This window comes from Ctenocephalides felis, unplaced genomic scaffold, assembly GCF_003426905.1.
Source record: "Ctenocephalides felis isolate EL2017-DRISC unplaced genomic scaffold, ASM342690v1 CF-g0.4_SCAFFOLD_00845, whole genome shotgun sequence".
Taxonomy (NCBI): Eukaryota; Metazoa; Arthropoda; class Insecta; order Siphonaptera; family Pulicidae; genus Ctenocephalides; species Ctenocephalides felis.
Window position 1 is genome coordinate 37,140,147 of NW_020536999.1, and position 25,131 is coordinate 37,165,277.

At 29.4% G+C, this 25,131-nt stretch overlaps 2 protein-coding genes across 2 annotated transcripts in view; both read left to right on the forward strand.

Annotated features, from left to right (window-relative positions):
• LOC113382998 overlaps positions 1-4,730 on the forward strand; it is a 186,768-nt gene extending 182,038 nt beyond the window's left edge. The window contains exon 3 of the mRNA XM_026621257.1: positions 4,659-4,730. Within this exon, the coding sequence (XP_026477042.1) occupies positions 4,659-4,730 (72 nt within the window). The remainder of the gene's footprint in view (positions 1-4,658) is intronic.
• Positions 4,731-19,520: 14,790 nt separating this feature from the next.
• Positions 19,521-24,604, forward strand: LOC113383009 (peritrophin-1-like). Its single transcript, XM_026621266.1, has 4 exons — positions 19,521-19,527; positions 20,271-20,587; positions 21,209-21,370; positions 24,548-24,604. The coding sequence occupies exons 1-4, from the start codon at positions 19,521-19,523 to the stop codon at positions 24,602-24,604; spliced, it is 543 nt and encodes a 180-aa protein (XP_026477051.1).
• The last annotated feature ends 527 nt before the right edge of the window (positions 24,605-25,131 follow it).

Here is a 25,131-nt window from a genome sequence, read left to right on the forward strand (position 1 = left end):
TAGAAACAAATCTCTTAGAAAGAGTTAATACAAGTACCTATAATAAACTTATCTGATAAAAGCAGCTCAAAATGCTGAGACTTTAGGACTTGTGAAATTGTTGCACGCCAAGTCGCGACAGCTAGGTACACTGATCTATATCACCTTTGCTGAATATTTTAACAGAATAGTTAAGCAACTTATGTAACTATCATAAATTGGCTCAAACTATTAAAAACCTGTTTACTAACTTGTTAACATCTTACTAAGTTGCCAGCCGCATGTGACTATCGCAAATTGTCGCCAACTCTCCAGGATCTTCCGTCCGATCGCAAAAGCACTTCCTAGCTAACTGATGTGATTTGCATATCATTAGTTTAATAGCGCCGAGATTCCTCAAGGTATAAAGCCCTTCGGATACTCGATTGGAATATCGAATGCAAATTTATGGCTTTCGCAATGATGTGTGAAAAAAAAGAAATCGCATAACTTGAAACAAGCATGACTGCTAGAGATAAATTTAATCATCCTGAAAACAGAATTAAGCAGTATATCAAAATTTGAAATAGATTCTGTTTTTGAGAAAACGTCGACAAAATGTAAATATTAACTGATCACGTCAAAAACCGCAGCCTAAAATAAAAGTCTAAATATTGAGACAGATTACTAACGCCCCATGGTTCATAAGCAATAAGACTTTACACGACGATCTTCACATTGAATTTATAAACAGAGTAATAAAAAAAACAGTGTCAAACATTTTCAAAAACTAGCACATCATCCAAATTCTATAGTCACTCAGCTCCTTGAGACACCAGAAGATTGAAGAAGAAGCAATAATAATATTGAGGACCTTAAGCCTCATAACCTACCATATCTTTGCATATAATAACAGTATTGGTGAATTAACTTATTGGAGTGATTTTCCACATATGGATATAATATTCTACACATAATTTATATGTGTGTTTAAAAGTGTGTATGGATGTGTGTGAGTGAATAATAAAAGCCAAATAGCTCATAGAATTGTACAGTATTCTGATTTCTATTGAAAATAAAATTAAAAAAATAAAACGCATTTACCAACGTTCAATTTTAAAAATAAATGACTTATTGTAGGGTCGAAAATGAACTTGAAACTTCGAAGAAACATAAAATAAGCAACTAGATTTTATTGGCAAAGGCGTAAACTTATTTTCTGGAAAGTTAAAAAGTGATCTATTTGAATAAACAAATTTTTAATTCTTAAATATCTAATATATTAAAATCATTGATCATCATGAACTGACTATTGAAACAATTAATATGCAACACTGTCGACTTACGTATTGTGCGCGGCTTGTTTCAAAATTTTAATTATTTTTATGATTAAACCGCTACCTATATGCCTATAATATTATACATTGTTTGGTTTGGTCATCAACCTTATTACCACGCGGAGTTAACAAAAGCCCAGGAAAGTAAACCTGAGGGTCTCTCCTTGGTTGTAACACTCCATTATATGAATAAATATTAGTGATACTTGAGACGTATAATTGACATACATGTTCCTTTGAAATTTGAAAAAAAAAGTGTTAACTTTTTGTCCACATTTAAGCTCATACTACCAAATCGATTTAAAAAAATCTAAAACTGTTTGAAAGATATTAGTTAGGAACGATACTGATTAGTTTTAGGTGGAAATCTACCTTAGCCGTTTTCTTGTAATTAACTGTTGAAAAAAAATTGAACCGATTTTTATGGAACTTTTTTTGGCGATATATATCATGGTCTTATAAAACTTGCTGAAATATTACGGCCTTACGACAAGTAGTTTAATTTTTAAAATTCATCAAAGCTTGGGAAAATGAGTAGTTTTTTGACGTTTGTTCAAATTAAAATTAGACAATTTACTTGAATAGATAGAGTGAATTTGCTTTTAAAAAATACTTAGTAAACGTGTTCGTTCGTTTTCATACTTTAATCACTCATAAATTAATTGATTTTTTATTGATTGAGTCGATTATTTACACATATCGGGAAGTTCATGTAACTTGCCTCAAGGCAAAATACCAACACCGACTAGTTAAAATTACATACACACATCGACGTGCATACCTATACATACAAACTTACAATCGACAAGATCATTGCATTTACAAAGTAGCATTTAATTTTTATAACTGCACTCTGATATTAGGATATTGATTGTCATGTCATGAGTCTGATGCAACGAAGTTGAAAGATTTGGTAAAAGGCAACGTCAATTACAGATGTCTGACACAAACAACACATTTGCAGTATGCTCAAAAGCTTAGCCTATCAGTAACCAAACCTGAAAATTACATGCATTAGGCTTATGGCGTCCCCTAACATCTAGCCATAATTGAAAAGAAACAAAAGTGATCTTAGCAATTGCAATCATCTTTTGTTAATACGTCGTAACATATTGTTTTATCTCTCAAGTTTACGTGTTCGTATTTTCAGATCAAATTAAATCATTATCGATGTTGAATAGTGTTTTAATCGTTTATAAAATTGATATATAGTTTGTAAGACTATATAATTGGTGACCCCGACGTGATATATAAGACTGACACGGCTTGTCATATATGCGTGATATAAAAATGTGTTTTCCAGGAATTTTGGCAAAAAAAAAACATTAATACATTAAGTTTCATTGATAAATATTTAATCAAATTGTCTTATAAAGTTACGATGGCCAATGTGAATTCTCAAGTGAGCCGCAAAAAACAGTTTACGAATCAATTACCAATGATTTCTATCCATAGATCAATACATGTCGTTGTGTCAATGAGCAAATAGTATAGTTTTTGACCTGCTTAGCGGTCTGTTGGCGTTATTGGCGTGTCGGTCTAGGACACGCAATTAAGCGGCAGCCTGTACCTAAAACCGAGATCAAATGTGTGGACTCTAATTGATCCGCGTACGCGTACGCGATTGATTCCAATGGCGCGCGGGAGAGCTTGAAACGAAATCCGGCTGTCGATGCTGAATATGTCGCGCACACAACGATTTCGTACGTTCAATTCCGCGTTTGCATAGTCCGGATGCGTTTGTCACTCACCTATGGCTATGGCTATGGCTATTTCAATTTGAAATTTGGTTGGATTTTGTTAGGTCTAATTCGGTTTGATAATTTAGTTCACTGTCGGCAATGTCCGATTCGAGATTAGTATGTAATAAACTACATACCCCGCAGATTTGAAGTTGAACGAGAATCGAAAATCAATTAGTAATTGGTTGAATATTATAAGCACAACTAATGTGATATATATGATAATTACTTAGTTATACTAATTTTTTATACTGTTTTTAGATCCACTGATAATGACATTAAATTGAATGTCGAAACGTTTGGAATTAAAGATTAATTTATAAATGTTTGCTTTTTATTCTTTAATGTATCTCCCCACAAGAACTTACTCATATATCTCAACATCAAAAATAACAACTAAATCATATATATATATATATATATATATATATATATATATATAATAGAGCTTCGAAAATAGAATTCAAATGTAATATAAAACAGCAGTTTTTTTTTTTTTTTAAAAAAACAATTTATTTATTTATTTACTGTCTATGTTTCGGAACTAATTACTTTCCATTTTCAGGACATCTGTTCAAAAACATGATTTTGATAAGATTTAAACAAACAATATATTTAAGCTGCGTGAAGTGTACATGGTGGATTTTTTATATAAAATTAACAAAATTGTGGAAGAAATAACATTACAGAAATATGGCAATATAATCAAAATGAAAGTAATAAAAATAAATGAGTAGATTATATAACAAAATATTAGAAATGTTAGAAAATTAGAGAGTTTTTAGAAAGAGGCTTAAGAAAAAATGGAATGAATTACCTGTATGTTTGATTATACACGATAAACAATTTTATAAAAAAAATTTATAAATTTGTTTTCAGACGAAGAAATAACTTTTGTAAGTTAAATATTAATATGTAATTATTAGTAATATATTGTATATATAATATATTGTATATTAGTAATGTATAGTCAAAAAAGTATTATTTCCTCGATGTCATGGGATAACTATTTCGTAACAAACTGATTATTGAACAGGTGAATTTTAAGGAGAATCACTTGACTTAAAATATGTGTGTATTTGCGTGTGTGTGTTTTATAAAGATGTAAATACTTGAATTACTGATCTTAAATAGACGTCGATATTATAAAGTACATAAACAGAAAAGTAATTGGAAAAGACAGACGTGTAAATCTGATTTTTTTTTTTAATTTGTTTGTCAAAATGTGTACAAAATTTAAATAAGAATCATATAACAGGTTGTGATCTAATCTAATGTTAATGTATTAAATCTTCCCAAAAAAAATATCTATTACTCCGAGATAAACCCCAACTCGATTTAAGGAAGAATGATGTAATAGATTTTTCATTGCCATTGCCAAAGGAGCTACTTTCAATTGAAAACATTTATTTTATCTAAATTTTCAAGGGAAAATGGATATTGGTACTGCACGATGTCAGGTCGTCCAGAGCCGAGTTCAAACTCACGTCCCCGTCTACACGTGTCTGTGAGCTAAACCATTACACCATAGAACACCCAATATATATATATATATATATATATATACATATATATATTATACAAAAGTATAATATGTATTTTCTTCCAAAACTTCTTACAGATGATTGACGACTTATGCGAGAAAAGAAAACTCAAAGAATGGAAAGTCGAGGCACAGGACAAGGAAACATGAAAGCAGAAGTTTAGATATAAAAATAGAGAAAAACAACAAGAAACGAGTGAGATAAAGGGTTGGAAAATGAGGTATTTTCACAACATGGATCAGTATTCGGACAGTAACAATAATAATGATACTATGAGCTTTATGTGTTCATTGAAATAAGTATCAAAAATATATATTCTATTATATTTATGCCATGAGATGTTCTAATATTTCAATTATAATTACATATAATGCACTAAATAAATAAATATATTATAGTTTACAAACCTACATGAAAACGTATATTTATCAATTACAGATTTATAAAACTACGTCGACTTGATTCATAACGTAAAAGCCAATAAAAGCGAGTGCTCCACCGCCGTTCTATAGAACATCGGATATTTTTCTCGGCTTCGGCTTTACGCAGAATTTCCATTTCCCAGTAGAATAGACCTTATGGCATTATCTTATTTTATTTATCTATGTCTTTATGCGCAGGTAGGGCAATGTTCCCATATGAAATACTAGAAAACGCTACGTGCAAAAGATGCTGCAATGGAATATCGTATACTAGGGTAAATCATGCTATTGTACGTACTAAATAACATATGTAATCTGAAAAAATATATTATTAAATGTTTTTTGAATTTAAAGCTAAGTTGACAGAAAATTTTAATTTTCAGTTATATCCACCTATATAATAACAAAATAAATAGAAAGAATAAATAAATTTAAAACATGTTAACACTATGCTGAAGGATTTATATTATACAATTGTATTTTTATAATTAAATTATAAATACGCATTATGGATGATAAATATTTTAATCAAATTGTGTATATATTATTTTTGGAACACACACACAAGTATATAGCGATTTTTATGTTTTGGATTAAATATATTTGCATTTAAATACCATAATACAACAAATTAATAGCTTGAACGTGGCTATACATTTGATAATAGTCATATGCCCAATATTATGATAATATTAAACCTATTACACAAAATAATATAATTAACATATAATATATTTTACAAACACAATGTACAAATTAATAATATATTGCACCGCGATTAAAACAAACTAATATATTATCCTAAAATAAAAATATTTAGTAACTGATTATTTGTGAGTTTAAATATCAGCCAAATTTATCATGTATGAAAAAAGTTATCTAATAAGTTATATTAAAATCAATGCCACTGATTCACGAATAAAATTGTGGTTGAATTCAGAATAAAATCACCGGGCTCCATGTTTTTGTAGGCAGAGAAGTCGACGTGGAGAAAGATTGAATTCGATTATTTAAATCATGTTATGATATAAGAAAATGAGAAGTAGCTCGTAAAATATGCAAATGTGTGATGTATAAGAATATTTTTCTACTACGCGTCGTGCTTATGAACACCTAATTTGCTATTTAAACATTACTTGTTCATTTCATCAACATAACGATTGCAAATAGATAAATGCAAAGCTGGGTACTATTGTAAAATTATATTTTATGAAAAAATCATTAAAATTTTTACAATTTATTCAAAAAGTATATGATAAATATGAAAGTACTACAGTGTATAAATTTACAATGTAGCTTTGGTAAGGCTGGTTTCTAATTGTGTATCTAAGCATGTTTGTCATATGTCATATATATATATATATATATATATATATATATATATATATATATATATATGTGTGTGAGAGAGTGTGTGTGTGTGTGATATTTTTATAGGCATTGAGCCTCAGGCTTTTAGATTTTTCATAACAAACACGTAGCTAAGACCGTAGCAAAGAGCGCCGAACCAGATTGAAAGCTAATATTGACCATCTAGAACACGCTTTTCTAAGAGATTGATATGAAGGCCACACAAAACAAAATATATTGATTTTGAATTTCAGAATAAAATATACAACGTTAAACTATGTTAAAAACCTTATATCTTAACCAATATTCATAATCATAGATGAAACGTTTTATGATAATGATATGATTAATTTTTTACTCATAAGACAACTAACTTGCCGAAGAGAAGTTCGTTTTTTATAAAAATTCAAATTTGCCTAATTTATGTTTTCTCTGAATTTGAAGTTAATTAGATCATTTTATACCAAAATTAGAACTACGTGTCTGTGGCATTTTAGCACTAAGCAAACTCGCTGCAAAAACTTCCGAATATGTGTGAATAACCCAAAATTAGACACAATTGCACATTTCTGATAATTGTAAACAAAGGGATCGTCTGATCGATCTGCAAAACTAGTCCATACGAATTTATCGAGTTAAATCAAAATGCCTGAAAAGTCTTTAAGAAATTTTTATGGAAACGTTGTTGAAAGGTTCAGTACACTCATAAAATAGGTAAGTTTTAAATACTTTATTTAAACCATAATGCTACTTACACCCAGTTTAAATATTTATTCAAAAGCAAGCCGTAGAAAAGAATGATTTATATAATTACAGACTTTTGTCAAATTAAGTATAATTATCTCAAACTATATAATTTGTGAACTGAAGATATTTTTTCTTACGTTTTACATTTTAACTATTTTTTTTAAATAGTTTGTAATTCTCAAAATTTTTATATTTTCGTATTATTGATAAAAAGATACAACTTTGCATGCTCCTTATTTAGAATAATACTGCTGTAAGTGTACGATAAAATTTATTACTTTTGCATCGTGATTTAACAACTGACATCTTTTCTATTACTACACGTCAAAATTATTTACAACATATTATATTCACCTGCGAGAAACTTTACTATCACATTTTTAATTGCGAATTTAGTCGACATGTGTGTTTGTGTTGCTCCTTTGGCCTTGTGTTAAATTCAATTTAAACTGTTTTTATGCTCGACGTATGTTTCATTTATTTTTTTGGTTCGCCATTCGCTGCGTATACAATTAATTTCTCTGTGTTTTCAGTCTGCAAGCAACGGATTAATTAATTACAGAATTCGCAGCCAGAAATGAAATAATTATAAACGTGTATGCAACAAAAAGTTTATTGCAGAAATATTGTAGAATGAGTTTAAATTATCATGACATTGGTATAAAACAAACATGAAAATAAATTAATTCGCACAATCTTTTGAATAGATGTTGATTTCATTGTAGTTTGAAATTTAATTTTCCGTTGATAATTGGATTTCTTTTGTTGCTAGTGAGGAATAATATCACATTACATATTTTAAACGGACTCAAGCGAGGAGTAAGAGATATAAGTACATGAAAACAAAAGTTTATAATTAGTGCTTTATTAAAATTAATACCATATAGTAGGGTAGGGCGGGGCACAAGGGTCCAATTTGACTTTGAGCAGTAGTATATACGTTCATGTGGCGCTTTTTACCCCAAACAAATGTAAGCTGTCTATGAACAAAACTCTTGAATCTAACTTGAACATAACAATGCATCTCATAAAAAAACTAAATAAAGCATACAGCGATATTATATTCAGGTACCGTAAACTAAACAACCGTGCTCAAAAACAAATAGACAAAAAAAAACTTTTGTTACAAAATTTACAATGTTATCTTTACACATTTTTTGCCTTCTACTTTCAAATATTGTGAAAAAATACAAACTTTGCTCGTTTTTCAGTTATTGATGATCGACTGAATAACGAATGAATAAAATTGATGGGAAGTTGCGTCACATTTTATTCAAGTCAAATTAATTAAACGATACTGACCAATTATCGTATTAAATTATGAATTAATTTTGTTTAATATATTTCATTTTTCTGTCAAAAATCTAAGAAGTATCATAGCCGAACACTGATTTCCATATAACTTATTTCCTATAATTTAACATATAACCTATAATAACACGGGCAACATTTTTAAAAATAATTTATACGATATATTATAATTGATAGGCTGCAAAAACAAAAATATAGCTATCTTCATTATGTAATTAATTAATATTCATTATTCAGTTTTATAATGAAATCAAGCTGCATAATCGCAGTTTGAGCTGGTATAAAATATAAAGCTGGCGTAATAGTTGAATATATATGCAAGCAATATTTTGACTGAATGTACAGGTTATTATAAATGATATAGTTATCCACATGAATCATCTCAATCAACTTTGACACAATCGGATATAGATAAAAAATATATTTCTGAACTCACATATAATACTTTCCGAACATGCAAGTTACTAAATACATCAACAATACCATTCAATCAACATAACGGATATAGCAAACGCTAAATAATTTCAATAAAATATTTTCCTTATAATATATGTCATTTGTATGAAACCAATTTATTGGATACAGCATTACACATGATGTAATGCCAGTGAATTACCATATCACTTACAGAATCATTTCATTTCTACAGAAAAACAAACCCCTCGTCGTATAATAGAGCATTGGAAATGCGATATCATGTGGGTCCGCATCAATATTTTCCTCGTAGGTTATATTTTCCGCCGCCCTACCCGAAGCTACTGATAGATTAGATCGGAGGCCACCGCAACGGTATAAATTACCTCAGAATGCATATTGCCTTGATATACATACGTAATGCTTTCAATTACCATATATTAGACGGGATCCAGTGAACTAGGCACCAGCTGCCATTAGAATCATTGGCAAAAACGGTTTAATTAATTTTCACGTACATTTTAGTGTTGATGGCGCGATTTCGGGCATGTAATATAGTAATTGAATTAGCTATAACATACGATGACAGTATTAATTAATTTGTCAACTATTTAAATTTGAATTCAATAGGGCATAGGTAAAAGCATGAATTGAATATTTTGCATTCAAATTTGAATATATTATTGAAATCGTTGATGTAAATTTTATGACCATTTGAACTAAACTTATATTTGAAAGAATAATTAATACATTTTAGAGGTAGAAAAATTTCTGATATAACATCATTGTTTGATGAAAGAAAATAACTAGAACCTCCTTTGTTGCTGAAACATTAGTTTTAAATTTATGAGATTCATTAAGATAGTATTTAAAAACTTTTTTATGTACCAATACATTTAGATGCAAACTTAAACAAAAAAATTACTTCATATTTATTGCTAATAAATATAAAAATATCAAAAATATGAATGTATTACTGAAACTATACTGACTTTCAAAATTTAGATCCTTTTATGACTGCTTTCTTCTAATTTAATTTTATTTCTTCATTGAAAATTGTATTTAACAAATCAGAATTAAAATATACAGGTGGTGATTTTCGACGAAAGATAATAAAACGGAATTACCAAGATGACTGTATGAATTAATTTGTGAAGAATTTACATTAAATTTAAGAAGCTGTTGAGTATGCACTACTTTAAATCATGATTTGATGTTTTTGCATTGCTATTTTATGATTCAGTTTTACCTAAAATAATATTCGAAATATTTATTAACAAATGAATTTGCTTTATGTTGATGAAATGTTTTGAGGCATAAAATCTAGTAAACGAATTAGTTAAAATATGTATGGAAGTACTTCCACAAATACTTTTTCAACTCTTTTTACAAAATTAAAATCGAACTTTAACCCAAGAATCCTAAGTAATCTAGCTTATAAGCTTAATTACCTAGATTGTAAATGCGTCTACATAGGTGAAACTAGTCAAAACTTGCAAAAAGAACACCACAACATAGAAACAACTCTAAAAATAAAAACCAGAATAAAACACAACTAACGGATCACATTAATCAGTTCAAACATAACATTGATTTTCCCAATCCCACGTTCCTACATTTCGAAAATAATTTATTTAAAAGAATATTTAGCAAAGGATGCCTAATATCTTTACACAACGACACGGCCATAAATAAAAGATTAGACAACAATTCGCTTTGCAATGACTGTAAAATAATTCTTGACCATTTTCAAAACACCACCATATCTGAATGAAGCGTGTATTTTATTATTTTATTTTATTTATTTATTAAAAACATATGTTTGCCAGTCTTTTTACACTTTCGCAAAAATTTGTAAACACAATTCATTCAGTATTTAGACGTTAGTCAATCTGTACACACTAGAATGTAACCAAAAATTGTCAAAAAATAATTAGTTTAAATGTTCCATTTATTAATAGCTTGGTTTATCACTGTGTAATAGTGTAGTGTATTTTTGTATAATTAATTTCTGTAAGTATTTATATATAAGTGCTATAACTTTATATTATTTTCCTCCTACATCATATAAAATCTTTTAGTTTTTCCCCTGAATGACGGTCTCGATGAAGACCGAAATGTATGGATAAATAAGTATTTCAAAACTACTTTAGTTTTTTTACTTGGTGTTACTGCCCGATTCTAAATAACTCATCAATATATATTAGGTTGTCAAATATCTCCCTTCCGCTTTTTTGCTCTTGGTTTATAATACAAAAAGACGGAAGTGAGATATTTGACAACCTTATATATATACACACATATATATATATATATATATTATATATATATATATATATACATATATATTATCTTTATATTTCTTCAATACAGATCTAAACTCAAGTGCATATCTCTATGCACTAGAATAAATAATGAATGCATTAACATAATTTACTTAAAGCGCATGTACCAATAATAAAATTTTATCTGATTGATTCGAAAAAGCAGACTCGGTTCCTAGTTAGTTCTACGTATTCGTTCTCCGGCAAAAGCGTCGAACGAATTGCAATGTTTGTTCTGCTGAATTTATAACGCAGCTCTGTACCGCATCGATAAACCTCGATGTCTCTATATAGCTTCTGGTAAAAAGGCGAAACTAGGTGAACTCGATCGAAACTGATGAACGAGATTAAGGAAAACTCTAGTTTTTTTCTACTCAAACCAGACTCAACGCGGCGGTTGCGAATTCTTTCGAGATTAAGCGCTCGGCGATAAAGTTTTTAGCTGGAGTTGCAATTTATAAAATTCCAATGATGTATGTTTTGGCAAGGCTGGAGAATTAAAAGCAACATTGAGTGACTTGTAATTAATTTAACGCTGTAATGCAATTTCTTATTACACAAAAATTTAATATATGTAAAATCATCATGTTTTTTTCATTTTTTGCTCATTGTTTTCATCAAATTAAAAAAATCTTTCTGTTTCCATGAAATTAAATCTAATGTTAAAACTAACTAAATATTTTTAAGTGTAATTGGAACGAAATAATTTTATATAAAAATCTGCCTCAAAAAAATATGCACTGAATAAAAATGTTGAAATTCTACACCGTTCGGAATTATTAAGGTTCACAGAAATATATTCCAGGATGCAAGTATACAGATGGAACTCATGTAAATCCCACAATTATTTCCCCAGTTTGATAATACATGTACTGAAAAAATAAACGATGGTCGGAAATTAAATGAATACATCATATTCTAATATTGTCTACGGTCGGAACTATGTAAAAATTCAAATATATATAATAAATTCTTTATAATAACTAAGTTAATATTTAAATTATAATTATTTCCAAGTTTATCATTTACTGTATAAAAATTTCCGAATACAATAACATCTTGAATAGATGATATTTCAAATTATTTTGCTCAAGCAAAATTTACGCTTTTCCAGCTCGCAAACCGTAAAATATTTTAAAGCCGGAAATATCAAGTCTGAAAATCCGTAAAATCAATTCAGGAATTTATATGTGAATTTTGATCATTTAACATACTATCGGAGTCGAGAAGTAAATTGCGATAGAGAAGCCCGAGTGCAATTTATAAAATTACTACGCTGTCACAAACATCGATCTAAAAATAAATTTAAAGGTTTTTATTCCAATTATAAAATAAAACGGTGTAAAATATATCGTAAATAATATCATAGAAATATTATTGAAAAATAGAGAATGGAATCAAAATTTGAACGATGAGCTAACGATATAAAAATTGTAAAGGATAGCTCTGTTTAATTTTCGTTTTTTATAGAGACTTAATTTACATGATATATATTAAAATGCTAAATATTAGAAATATTAGGTTTTTAACGCACAAAAAGTAGCAACCATTAAATAAATGATACATCTAATATTCTTCAATCAGTGTACTAAATTCGAATTAAAATTCTAAGAAATAAATACTATAATGAGTGACTTTTTGGGAAAATATTTCGAATTATATATACATATATATATATATATATATATATATATATATATATAAGCAGTTTTACCCAAATTGACAGTATACCTTCCTCCATCGGCCAGTGCATTTTTTGTGCAATCGATTAGTTAAAATAGAAAACGTATTGCACCATAAATGAAACATTCAAACGGGCTTCCGTTACGGGAATCGTTCGATCTAAAGAGCATAAAGTACGTACTAAAACGAGATCTATGGAATAATAATTCACATTTATCTGAAATCGTAACAGCCCGGTTACATTATGGTTCTGCAGAAGCACAGGTCCAGGAGTACTTTTTCCAGTTTGAACTCTATCGCCTGTGAGAGACTATTGGTGGCATAGAAAGAGAGAACATAGTTATGTAGATAATGAACATTTGCATCGGGTAGATTTTTCACTAAAAATATTTATAGCTAATAGAAATTCTATCATAAAAATATTATTACAATTACTATTTTGATATCAATACACAAAGCTCGTTCACCTAATTATTGAGCGATCCTTTTTACATTCCCTTGATTACAATTCAAAGGCCATTAATCGCGAGGCGACTATTGGCTGCGAACAAATGTTCATACAAAATACACAGAATGAAAAAGCGTTCTCGGCCCTCCGGATATTGCGATGAGATGGGAATAGAAGACGACCGACTGGATAATGCTAATATCAATAGTAATCATAGGGAGTGGATCAAGGAACTAATTACAACTTTTGATAAATGTTCGGAAATATAAAAGAAAATTTCATTATATTGCACATAGCATTATTTGATATTTGCACATCGTTATAGATACCTTATTATTGTAAATCGACAGTTTTCGACTATTTTTCTGTTAACTTTGACAGTTAAAACTAGTTGTGTATGGTATCGTGCCTTAAGACAAAGTGCGGGAACTTCCCGTACCGTCATTTAAAGTTTTTACAAATTTAGTAATTTATAATTTGATTTTTTTTTCTATTTTCGAAAATTTTGTATACATTTGAATAATTTCAATATTGAAAAAAATGAAAGAATATGCCTTTTCTGAAAACAGTGATATTTATTAAAAACTTTTTCATACCTATTATTGTCGCTTGATCCTGATCGTCGAAAATATCAGATTTTTATCATGATTTTTTTTTTCTAAAATCAATATTAGTTCCGAATTTGTACCTTTTGTCTCGGATCGTATCGGATTTTACAGTAATTGATAGGTGAATTAACAAAAATCATGTAAACAAATAAACAAGTGCAATATTTTTCAAATTAATTGAATTGAATATAATTTTTTATGAGGATTAAAAGCGAAAAAAACATAGTATCATAGGTAAAATAGTATTACATATAATCGAATAATAAAGTTCTTACTAAAAATCCACAATTCTGATTGGAAAAAATTAATTGATAAAAAAACTTATTTTATTGTATCCTTAATTAACATTTGTTATTTTAAACCTCAGGAATTAGCATAACTAAAAATTGCAGTCCCGATTTTGACTTGAAAAAATATGGTCACTTCACCAAATGGCATTTTTTTTAACTTTTCATCTGGATCTTTGAAACGGCCGGACCTGCCTTTGCAAAAATTCAATTAATTCTGCATTATTACAAGTGGAATGGCTATTAAATCATCCAAATCGGATGGTCCGCTCTCTCACAAAATTAAATTGTAACATTAAGTTTGAATTAAATATACAATTTACGTGCAAATTTACTATTGCTCGTAAACATAATTTTTCATTACAGGTCTAGAGTATAAAAAGTATATACAGAAAGTTATACCATATTCATTTCCTGTAGTGGTTTCATATATAATAATTTCTACCTCAACTATAAAACAAAATACTCAATAGAAAGCTGCACAAGTACCCAGAAGCATACATTCTACGAATCCATTCATCCCGGACCTGCACAATAGCTAACAAAATGATGCATCTCCAACAATGACTTAGCACCTAGGTGTTCATTCGAAGCACTCGGGGCATGTTTCTCCAAGAAAATCCTCACCAGGGTAATAATAATCAATAGACGTATTCTTATCAAAAGAACTTCAATTCGTAATCATTCCGCACTATCGAGAACGTCCGACAAAAATGACAATATGCCACGTTAACGCAACACAATGCTTAGGAGAGAGCTCAATCTTCTAATGGCCTCAGGCACTTTTATATATATATATATATATATATATATATATATATATATACATACATATGTGTGTCTGTCTCTTGGATACGAGAGGAAATCATTGTTCTGGGATGACTCATTGACGCTGTCGCTTTAGACTTAAGGGCATTTTACAATAGATTTCATCCACTTTTGAAAGTCTTCCTGTACGATTTGAAATGATATTGCTGATCAAAGACAGGGAAAAGGTAAGTGATTGGTTTTGTAATGGGAAAATCGTTTGGTTATTGGAAAACAGCGAATATTAGATAAATTTTTCAACCTCTAATAAAAATTCACAGGTATGTATATTTTTATTATATATCAATATGAATCGAATGTTTTTTGTACCATTCAAATCGGTTGATCCGTGCGCCCAAAAACGTGAACGAAAAAATGCGGACACACAAAACACACACACACACAAATATCAATTTTTTCTGAAGTATACCAAAATGTTTAGAAGCCTTCAAAACGTCAAATAATGTAACAATTTTGCTTGAATTTTAAGCCAAACACACTAAGTAACAAATTTTGATGCCAATTAAGCTGAAACAGTAAAGAAATTTAATTGAATATTTCTCTCAATGAGCGAGAGTGCAATAAATATTTTTACCACGTGAAACTTTACCTTTTAATACCACCATTGAATTCAAAGAACTATTGCAGTATAAATAACGATCCATTGTCGTGAATCAAGAAAAGATGAAAAGCATTGTGCTTATTTCTTTTGCATTTATTGTATGAAACTATATAATCAAACGATACATGAATATGATTTCAAAGAGCTAATGGAAAAGTTATGATTATTATAGAGAGAAGACTTATATAATTATGATTATTTTAGATACATATTAAAACAAAATAAATTTTGAAATATAAATCTTGATAAAAAATATTAACTTATTAATATTAACTAGTTAAAGATTATCAGTATAATAAACAAAATAGAATAAAGACAAAATGTCATAATTTTGTAGTGAAAAACTTGTTTATTTCCATGAAATTTTAGTTTTACTTAATTACTCATGAAATGTAAATATTAATTTTTAAATTTAATGATTTCTCTTAAACTTATGGCAGTTTGAATAAAATTTTGATATAAAATAAATACTTTACTTGCTTATAATAATTATAATAATTAATAAAATTTAATTTTATCAATTATTATAATATAAGATACAACTATTAATCGGACAAGAGTTATCATTGAAATCAACTAGAAAGCCAGAAAAGCATTATAATTCTACGAATTTTATTTGTTAACTAATATTTGTTTTTGCTAATAATATATACTGCCTTCTGCTTATCTATATATTTATGATGACATTCCACATTGTTTTATATTTGCATAAGAACAATAAATTTCAGATTATTTTACAAGTAGTTACATACCTCATAAAACAAAGGAAAAAACTAAGAGATGATATATCATTCTAGTTATAATAATTTAGATAATTATAAATCAAACTATTGAGTACTCGAACTATACCGACGTAAATTTTTTTTAATTTTTATAAATCTATTATGCCTACTGTTGACAAATACGTTTGCAAAGAATGTTCGAACATAATTTGCAACACTTTCTAAGGTTTTTGCGATACCCCAAAAAACATGTATTGCAAGAGTGTCGTTTGTTTATCAACTACCCCTTATAAAATATCAATGGTAAAAAGTAAGTAATTGGTTTATGAAAATCATCATTTAAATCCTTACAACTCGTTGCAATTGAAAAAACGCATTACTATACTGAGCAAATTTCATTCATACGTCTTCGCCAGTCCTTTCCTGACGCGAATTTCATTGAAATTTATTTCATGGCGTTCGTTCTCGTGTCATTCATCGCACGTGTTGCCAATATTATCAATTGAATATCGGATTGTGTATTTTCTTTTGTAGCTTCCGGCGCCATTTTTGAGCAATGATCAGAAATTGAAATATTTGTCGCAGTTGCGAATTTTATGTTATATCTTAGGCGCCATGTGGTGCGCGTCTTTTTCGCACAATTGTTACAGAATCATAGTAAAATCTGGTATTGAAGAAATTTATATACGATTTGGAAAAAAAAATTATTTGCATATTTATAATAAACTTTTTACTTGCTAACTGCCGTATCTTTATAACAGTTTTATGTTTATTCTTAGCACCATCTCGATCCAAAATTTTACATATTAACGTATAAACATTTAAACAAATTTAAAAACATAAAATTTCACAAGGACGTATGATTTCCTTATATTTGAGAGATTGGTTGATGTCACAGATTAGTGTAGGCGGGGTCGTCAGTTTGAAACCCTGCATCATGCAGTAGTGATGTCAATTTTTACTTGAAAAAAAAATGAATCAAAAATATGTTTTTAATTGAGATGGAAATGAAAAATCTTACACACTATTCTTCCCTGAATCGAGTTGTAGTTTTTCTAAGCTCACGGACCTGCCCTCGGGCAGTATTACCCATTATTCGTTATATATATATATATATATATATATATATATATATATATATGTATGTATATATCTACATATATAAAAAAATAAGCCGGGTTTTCCCTCCTGACGATATAACTCCAGAACGCACGAACCGATTTCGATAATTTTCAGTTCGTTGGAAAGGTCTCGGGCTTCGCAAGCTAAGAAAATTAGTGGGGCATGACATCGTGCCTTAATGCAAATTGCTGGAACTTCACGCACCGTAATTAAAAATTCGACTTATTATTGCCGCAAAAAATAATGATGTACACGCACTGAATTTCACCATTGAATCAAAAATTGCTGACAATTTGGTGACATACTAATGATTCCAACTGGTCTTTCGTTTGACTTCAAACGATTGCATTTTCCAGATCGCCTTGCGATCGCAATGACAGTTAACAAGTCGCAAGGCCAATCGCTTAGTGTTTGCGGGATAAATTTCAAATAGATTATTTAGAAAATCATTGTTTTTCACATGGGCAGTTATACGTTGCCTGTTCACGAGTTGGAAAACCATCCGCTTTGTTTGTGTTAACGTCAGACCAAAAAACAAAAAATGTGGTTTACCAAAGAGCACTTCAATGAAACGGATAATTTGCGGATTCACTTTCATTTACTTAGAGAAGTTCAACTAAAAAACACTTCATTTTTGTAATCGAAATAAATTCATTACTGTTGTATAATAAAATGAAATTTTTCCTTTTCAAATATAAAACAAACAAAAAATTTCTTCATCTTTCTCACGAGACCATCTTGTGGCGAAACGGAGTTCGTCGGGTTTGCTAATATATATATATATATATATATATATATATATACTATATTAAAATTTCATTCAATACATTTCTACTTTCAGCTCAAACAATCCATTACTGTGGCTGAAAATCAAGATGCATATAGCTCAAAATAAACATAATTTCAGCTCTGTCATATCTGCGGTATCGTGTTGTTTCACAAATAATCAACAATAACAAGGATTTATACGACAACGTGATATATCACAGCGCATAATAAATCATTCACTTTCATAAAAAAATTCTCTGCGCCGACTCATTGTTTCATGTGTATACTTTTGGAATATTTATTTATTTGTTCAAAATAATTTTGAATGTTGCATTAGATTTCTATATTTTGATACATTGATTACCTGAACCGCATATTTTTATAAAAATATATTATTAAATTAAAAAAGAAATAAAAAAATATCTTGTTATATAACTCAAGTGATTCAATAATATATGAATCTAAAAAAAGAGAAATCACAACTTATAGCAATATTTGAATTCTATAACAATCACCTTTTTTAATAACAGTTAGAATACAATATCTTATCAGCTATTTGGCTTAGTAAATTCATTCACATGCATCACATAAATTTTAATATATCAGTTTCAATATTTGTTTCTCCAATAAGATTTTACTAATTCTGTTAATTCTGTTAGAATTCTCCAAATTCTAATGGTCTTGAATATTGTCTATGGCAAACTTTCAGTCTTCTTGAGTATATTTTATATTTGATGATCCTAGCAAATATTGACAATATTTACATTATTCTTCAGGTTACAGTTCTTTAAATGTTAGCCCCTGATATTGCAGACAAAAATTAAGTATGAACCATTTCAACGTATACGTTTGCTTATCATTCATCAAATATCAAATATACATAGAGGACTTGTGACCATACTCTGAAAATTCTTGTGCAAATATTAACTCAAGTTTTATAGAATTCACGGTAGACTAATCACATTAAAATGGCGGTAATTTACACTTTAATAAATAATAAAATGCTTATTCATGATCATGGAGGATTTTTCAATAATCATGTTGATTAATATATATATATATATATATATATATATATATCTCCTTTGTTTTATGGGTATATATAAATCCTTTGATACACTAATACAAATGATAATATTTAGTTGTTTAAATTAATATGTAAAACATACGTAATATGATGCATTGGCCAGAAGTTAGTGCGTAATTTTTTATCGTTATCTTTCAAGATTAATTATATTATAAAACATTCTGTTTCATTTACTTTAATTAAATATAAGTATTTCAGTATTTTTTATCTATTCGACATGAAAGGTAGAGATTATATTTCATACTTTTATATTTTTACTCAAGTGAAAAGTGAAACTACTGCATGTTTTGAATTTGGAAACTCATTTAAATAGGTTTTTGAATAAGTCATATAAGGTGTAATCACGATTAATTTAAAATATTTGTCTAAATACATATAATAAATAATATTTGCGTGCAATAAAAAAAGTGATTTTCTCTTTTTGACCCCTATTTTATTTGTTGACATTTATTCAAATTATGTAATTTTTAAAGTATGATTAATTTTATAGCAACCGAGCAGAAAAAGATAAAGCAAAAACTATTTAATATGAGCTCTCTACGTCATGACATAATTTATAAAAATATGACTTCAAGAACCACAAAACGACAAAAACGACTAAGCAATATTTAAACTTCAACACACAATATATTTTAGTGATTTTCCCGGTGAATTCCCAAATTGCAAACTATGAAGCAGGATTTAACTAATAATTTTTGTATCAAATATTACTTATTTTTTTGTATTTTGCCACATTCACTGTTTTGCAAATGATATACTATCTAGTATACCTTAACACGTTCACACCGAGGCCGATTTTGATAAGTTGTTCTGTTAGGCGGCGCGTAGTTATTGCCTTTAAAGTGCGGGTCACCGGTGGCCTATGCCGGCGTGAATGTGTTAATTATAAATAAAGTATGTAAAACGCATTTAAATATTTTTTTACCTAAGTTATTAATAAAATATTTTCATATTTGCAATATTTTAGCTACAATTCTCATCGCGGCACTGGTTGCCGTGGCTCTCGCCTCCGACGATGAGGAATCCTTGGTCGGCTGCCCGACCTTATCGCGTGTTCTGGCCATGGCAGAGTCTCCTGATATTATTCAGCCTTTGCTTGAACGATCGATGAACAAGCCACATCAATTAAATTGCCAAATGTACTTAGAATGCGGTACAGAACGTGATGGTCATTTGAGACCGGCACTTCGAATTTGCGAAGACGGATATTTGTTCGACGCAAACACTACAGAATGCGTGGAGTCGGAGAAGGCAGAATGTGGGCCACGTTTAGATGTTTTTGAGGCGAGTCTTTTTATTAAATTATTTTTTTTTTATTTAATTAATTTTTATTAAATTGCAAAATAGACATTTTGTTTTTATCATAGTCTAAGTAGGTAATTTTGAAACTTGTCGCTTTCCTCCGTCGGTCGGAGTGGCCAGATTTTTTTCGACTTCAATTTAAAAAAAAAAACTTTTAGAAATCCTATCGACTTAAAATTTCTGGACTTTTCGTAAAATTTCATTAGCTGTCGATCAATAAAAAAATCAGGACAAAAAAATGTGTGGTCCAGCCAGACTACTCCGACCGTTCGAAGGTAATAAATACCCTACCGACGGAGGGTTAATATAAGAGCTCCTGTCACATAATTTTAACACTATCTAATGTATGTCAATGTACAACACGCGTGACAAAATATATGTAAAATAAACATATCTATATATCTATATTATTAAAATAATTTGAACAAAGAGTGCATCTAAATCATTCAAATCTATTAATACAGCAATAAAATTTTTCGCATCCGCGTATGCAATGAAATACCATAAATATTTTATTTTGCAACCTCACACGGAGTATATTATTATTATGTTTATTGTTGATATTGTTTTTCCTTCATATAAGTTAATTTATGATATGACCAGGTTATGAATGTACCTCACAAAGACTCGCACTGCCCTGAAGGCACAAATACGACAATATTTCTACCACATGAATCGAAATGTGCAAAATTCTATGCATGCAGCAACGGCGAAGCTGTTCTATTTGAATGTCCGACTGGCCTACATTTCAATGCGGAACTCCAGGTAAACTTATTTATAAATCCATTAAAACTTTTTTATTATTACATTCTACGATTTCAAATAATTAGTTACGATGTTGAGTAAATGGATAAAATATCAGTTTTGTATAATTCTGTTAAAAAATTTAAGTAGTTGCCTCATCAGAAAATTCATTATTGAAAATCGAGTTTAATATATCTATTCAGATTTATTTAATAAAACTATATTGATCTCTCTATAAAATATCTGAATTTCTATATAATATCTGAATTTAATGTGCATAAGTATATTGATAATTTTTGATCGCCAAAAGCATTTTTTCACTTAATCTCCGAAACTACTAGACCTGAGTTTCCAAAAATTTAACCAGTTTTTAATTTTGTCAATACAAGTAAAATGTTTCTTGATTCATTGAAAGCAGACGCTCCGTTCTCTCAAAACCTGAATTACCATTTTTGGCACTTTTTCCCGTATCTTTGAAACAAATGGATATGCCTTGGTCAAAAACTCTCCCCATTACTGTGAACGCTCTCCCCATTAATATGAATAGAAGGCTTTTTGAATTATTTGAATCGCTGTTTCTGAAATAGTCAACGAAAATTTGTATCCACACACACCTACACACACAACCATTTTTTCTATTAGGACTCAAAATGGTCAGAAACCATTGAAACGTAAAGATTTATAAAAATTTTCATTTTCGATTTTTTTGCGATTACTGTAACTTACTCTACGGGAAGAAGATAATTAGTAATAATTAATGCACCGAATTACTTAATACGAATCGGTATCTCATTATCGATATCTTGTATCTAATTTACTTAACTCTCGGGATACTTTTCGTGTTATTTCAATTAAACGTACACCGAAGAAGAACTCTAGAATCGCGTCTTGAGCCCTGATTGTAGGCCGCCGCCGTGCGTAAATTGAGTTTGTAAGAATAAATTATGCATAGGTCTGTGATTGGCCGACCCACGCTAGCTGCGATTCTGAATGCGAGGTAAATGCGGACCCGAAATGTCCTTCGAGATCGATGCTTCCTCATCAGACAGATTGCGGCAAGTTCTACGTCTGTGCCAACGATGAGGCGATCCTGATGCGGTGCCCGCTAGGGCTCGTGTTCGACGAAAAACTACAGGTAAAGGAGCTACTTTTTCATTTTTTTTATTTTCTTATGAATTACAATCTGTCTAAATAGAGACATTGAGTAATTAGTTTGACAAATAACATATTAAATTTGAAAAGGAAAACCCAGTGGTTCACCTTTTATTACTGTACTAAATTATATTTTGATTTTTGTATAATAAAGAAAAAAAGAAACTCAAATATATATACAATTATAAACAAAGTACATTACACAGACCACCTATACACATACATACACACACCTATTTTAAATAGTATGGTAGAACAACTTATTATTGATTAATGTGTTAGATCTATTAATTGTATTCTTTTTAATATATATTATGTGTGGTGTTGTAAAGACTTGATATCAGTTTGTTTGGATGTTGGTCAATTTTACTCTTGAAATTAAGGGCACTCTTTTTAATTTCTTCACTGATTGTGAGTGTATCGGTGTCTTGGTGAATTAACAATCTCGGTACATACCTTGGCGCGAAAAGAGCTAATATAGATTTGAATTTATTTATTATACACAGTTTGGTATAATAATTGAAATAGGTGTTTGGTAAATCAATATAGATTTTCATCGTCGTACTCGTATTATATGCTAAAAAATTACTAATAGTAAGACCTTAAAACAAACACTTGTAGTTGCGGATGTGACTATAATATACAATATGTAACTTTTCTAATTACTTGTACTAGTTACTTACTATTTCAATCAAGGCAAGCAAAATTTTCCAGCATTTGTTACTACTACTGTAAATACTATTCACTACACTTTTCGGAAATATATTGATTCGAAGCTAGAATTTAGTATCAAATATGATCATTGATGTAAATAAAATGTGGATATAAAATCTATATTTGTCAAGTACATCTTGCAATATTGCTATAATTTCAGAACAGTTTATTACATATTTCAAATGAATAGTTTAGGAAATACAATTTTTATACTTTATAAAAAAAATAGAATGACACTTCTCTGAGTATAATAAAACACTCAATCATTACGAAGAGCTGTGTATATAATATGCAAAAATTTTAAGTTGTCCTTTTTATCCTAATGGGATAATTTTTGTTTTGTATAAAAAAACAAAGAAACAAAAAATCAGTAATTATAAGCCTACTAGCAAACCCGACGAACTCCGTTTCGCCACCAGATGGTTTAGTGAGAAAGATGAAGAAATTTTGTGTTTGTTTTATATTTGAAAAAGAAAAAAATGATTTATTGAACAGTAATGAATTTATTTTAATTACAAAAATGAAGTGAATTATAGTTGAACTTCTCTAAGTAAATAAAAGTGAATCCGCAAATTATCCGTTTCATTGAAGTGCTCTTTGGTAAATCACATTTTTTGTTTTTTGGTCTGACGTTAACACAAACAAAGCGGATGGTTTGCCAACTCGTGAGCAGGCAACGTGTAACTGCCCATGTGAAAAACAATGATTTTCTAAATGGCACAATGTCATGCACCACTAATTTTCTTTCTTCCTTTCCAACGAATGCAAAATTGTCGAAATCGGTTCGTGCGTTCTGGAGTTAAATCGTCAGAAAGGAAAACCCGACTTATTTTTATATATATGTAGATAAATGCAAATAATAAACAAAATATACTATTCTTTAAAGAAATTTTTTGGTATGAATTGTGCTGCATTTAAGTCACAGCGGCCTATAATGTTCTCACAGTTACGTATATGAAAACGTTATTTCATATTGAAAAGCCCAGCAAAGGTCATGAGTATTGATATTAGTCGTTTTGACATTTAAGTTTAAGGCAAAATCTATGCGTTATATTATGAAAAAAGTCGTATTTATTTGATAAAATATAGAATAAATTGAAATATGATCTAACAGCTACGCGGATCTATAGAGAATTGATATGAATTTGCATGCATCATAATAAATAAAATTTAAATTAAATTAATATAATTTTTGAAATTCCGTGCACAACTAGATTTTCGGTTTATTTGGTGTAAACCTACTAAGGAAAACGATAAAGTACAACAATTTGCAATGTTATATATTTATATTTATTAAAATTTATAATAAAATTAAATTGTTTTTGGTTTTAGACTTGTGACTGGCCATGGAGAAACAAATGCAGATTGTGTGGCGGCATGCGCAACTGAGTTAATTATATGCATATGAAAATCATAATTCGTATATTTTAATCGTGATACAACAAATCTATATATAAGACATATATCCTTTGGTCACTTATTTCACGAAATGTATTGTTTTCAAAAATAAATCTTGTAATTAGTTAAGTTACAATTTTTTTTAACAATTTCAGAGTATGGGTTATTGTGTATTAGAAATCATTAATATCCAATGTGTTTATAATCGACATCAGTCCCAACTAACTTTCATCAATGCTTTATTACCTTGTTCACGTAACAAAGAATTTCATGTAACGGCCGAATGACACGAGAAGCAATTACGCAACGACCTTACGACCCCCGGAAAAGCAATCGTACGTCGTTCACGCGCGCACACACGCGTCTGGAAGCAGCATAACACATCGCCTTTGATTTCTCTTTCAAAGATTTGCCAAGAACAAAGCAAACACATCGGGACTTAGTGACAATCTTGTAGACGTGACGGCGACACCACACCGAGAATTACCTGCCTACATAGCTACGTGGCTACGCGGCCA

What these genes read in the sequence shown, in the direction of transcription:
- LOC113383009 (XM_026621266.1), top strand. An exon ending in CACGTTTAGATGTTTTTGAG is followed by an intron (nt 20,588 to 21,208) that starts GCGAGTCTTTTT and finishes TGATATGACCAG; the next exon opens with GTTATGAATGTACCTCACAA. An exon ending in ATTTCAATGCGGAACTCCAG is followed by an intron (nt 21,371 to 24,547) that starts GTAAACTTATTT and finishes TTTTGGTTTTAG; the next exon opens with ACTTGTGACTGGCCATGGAG.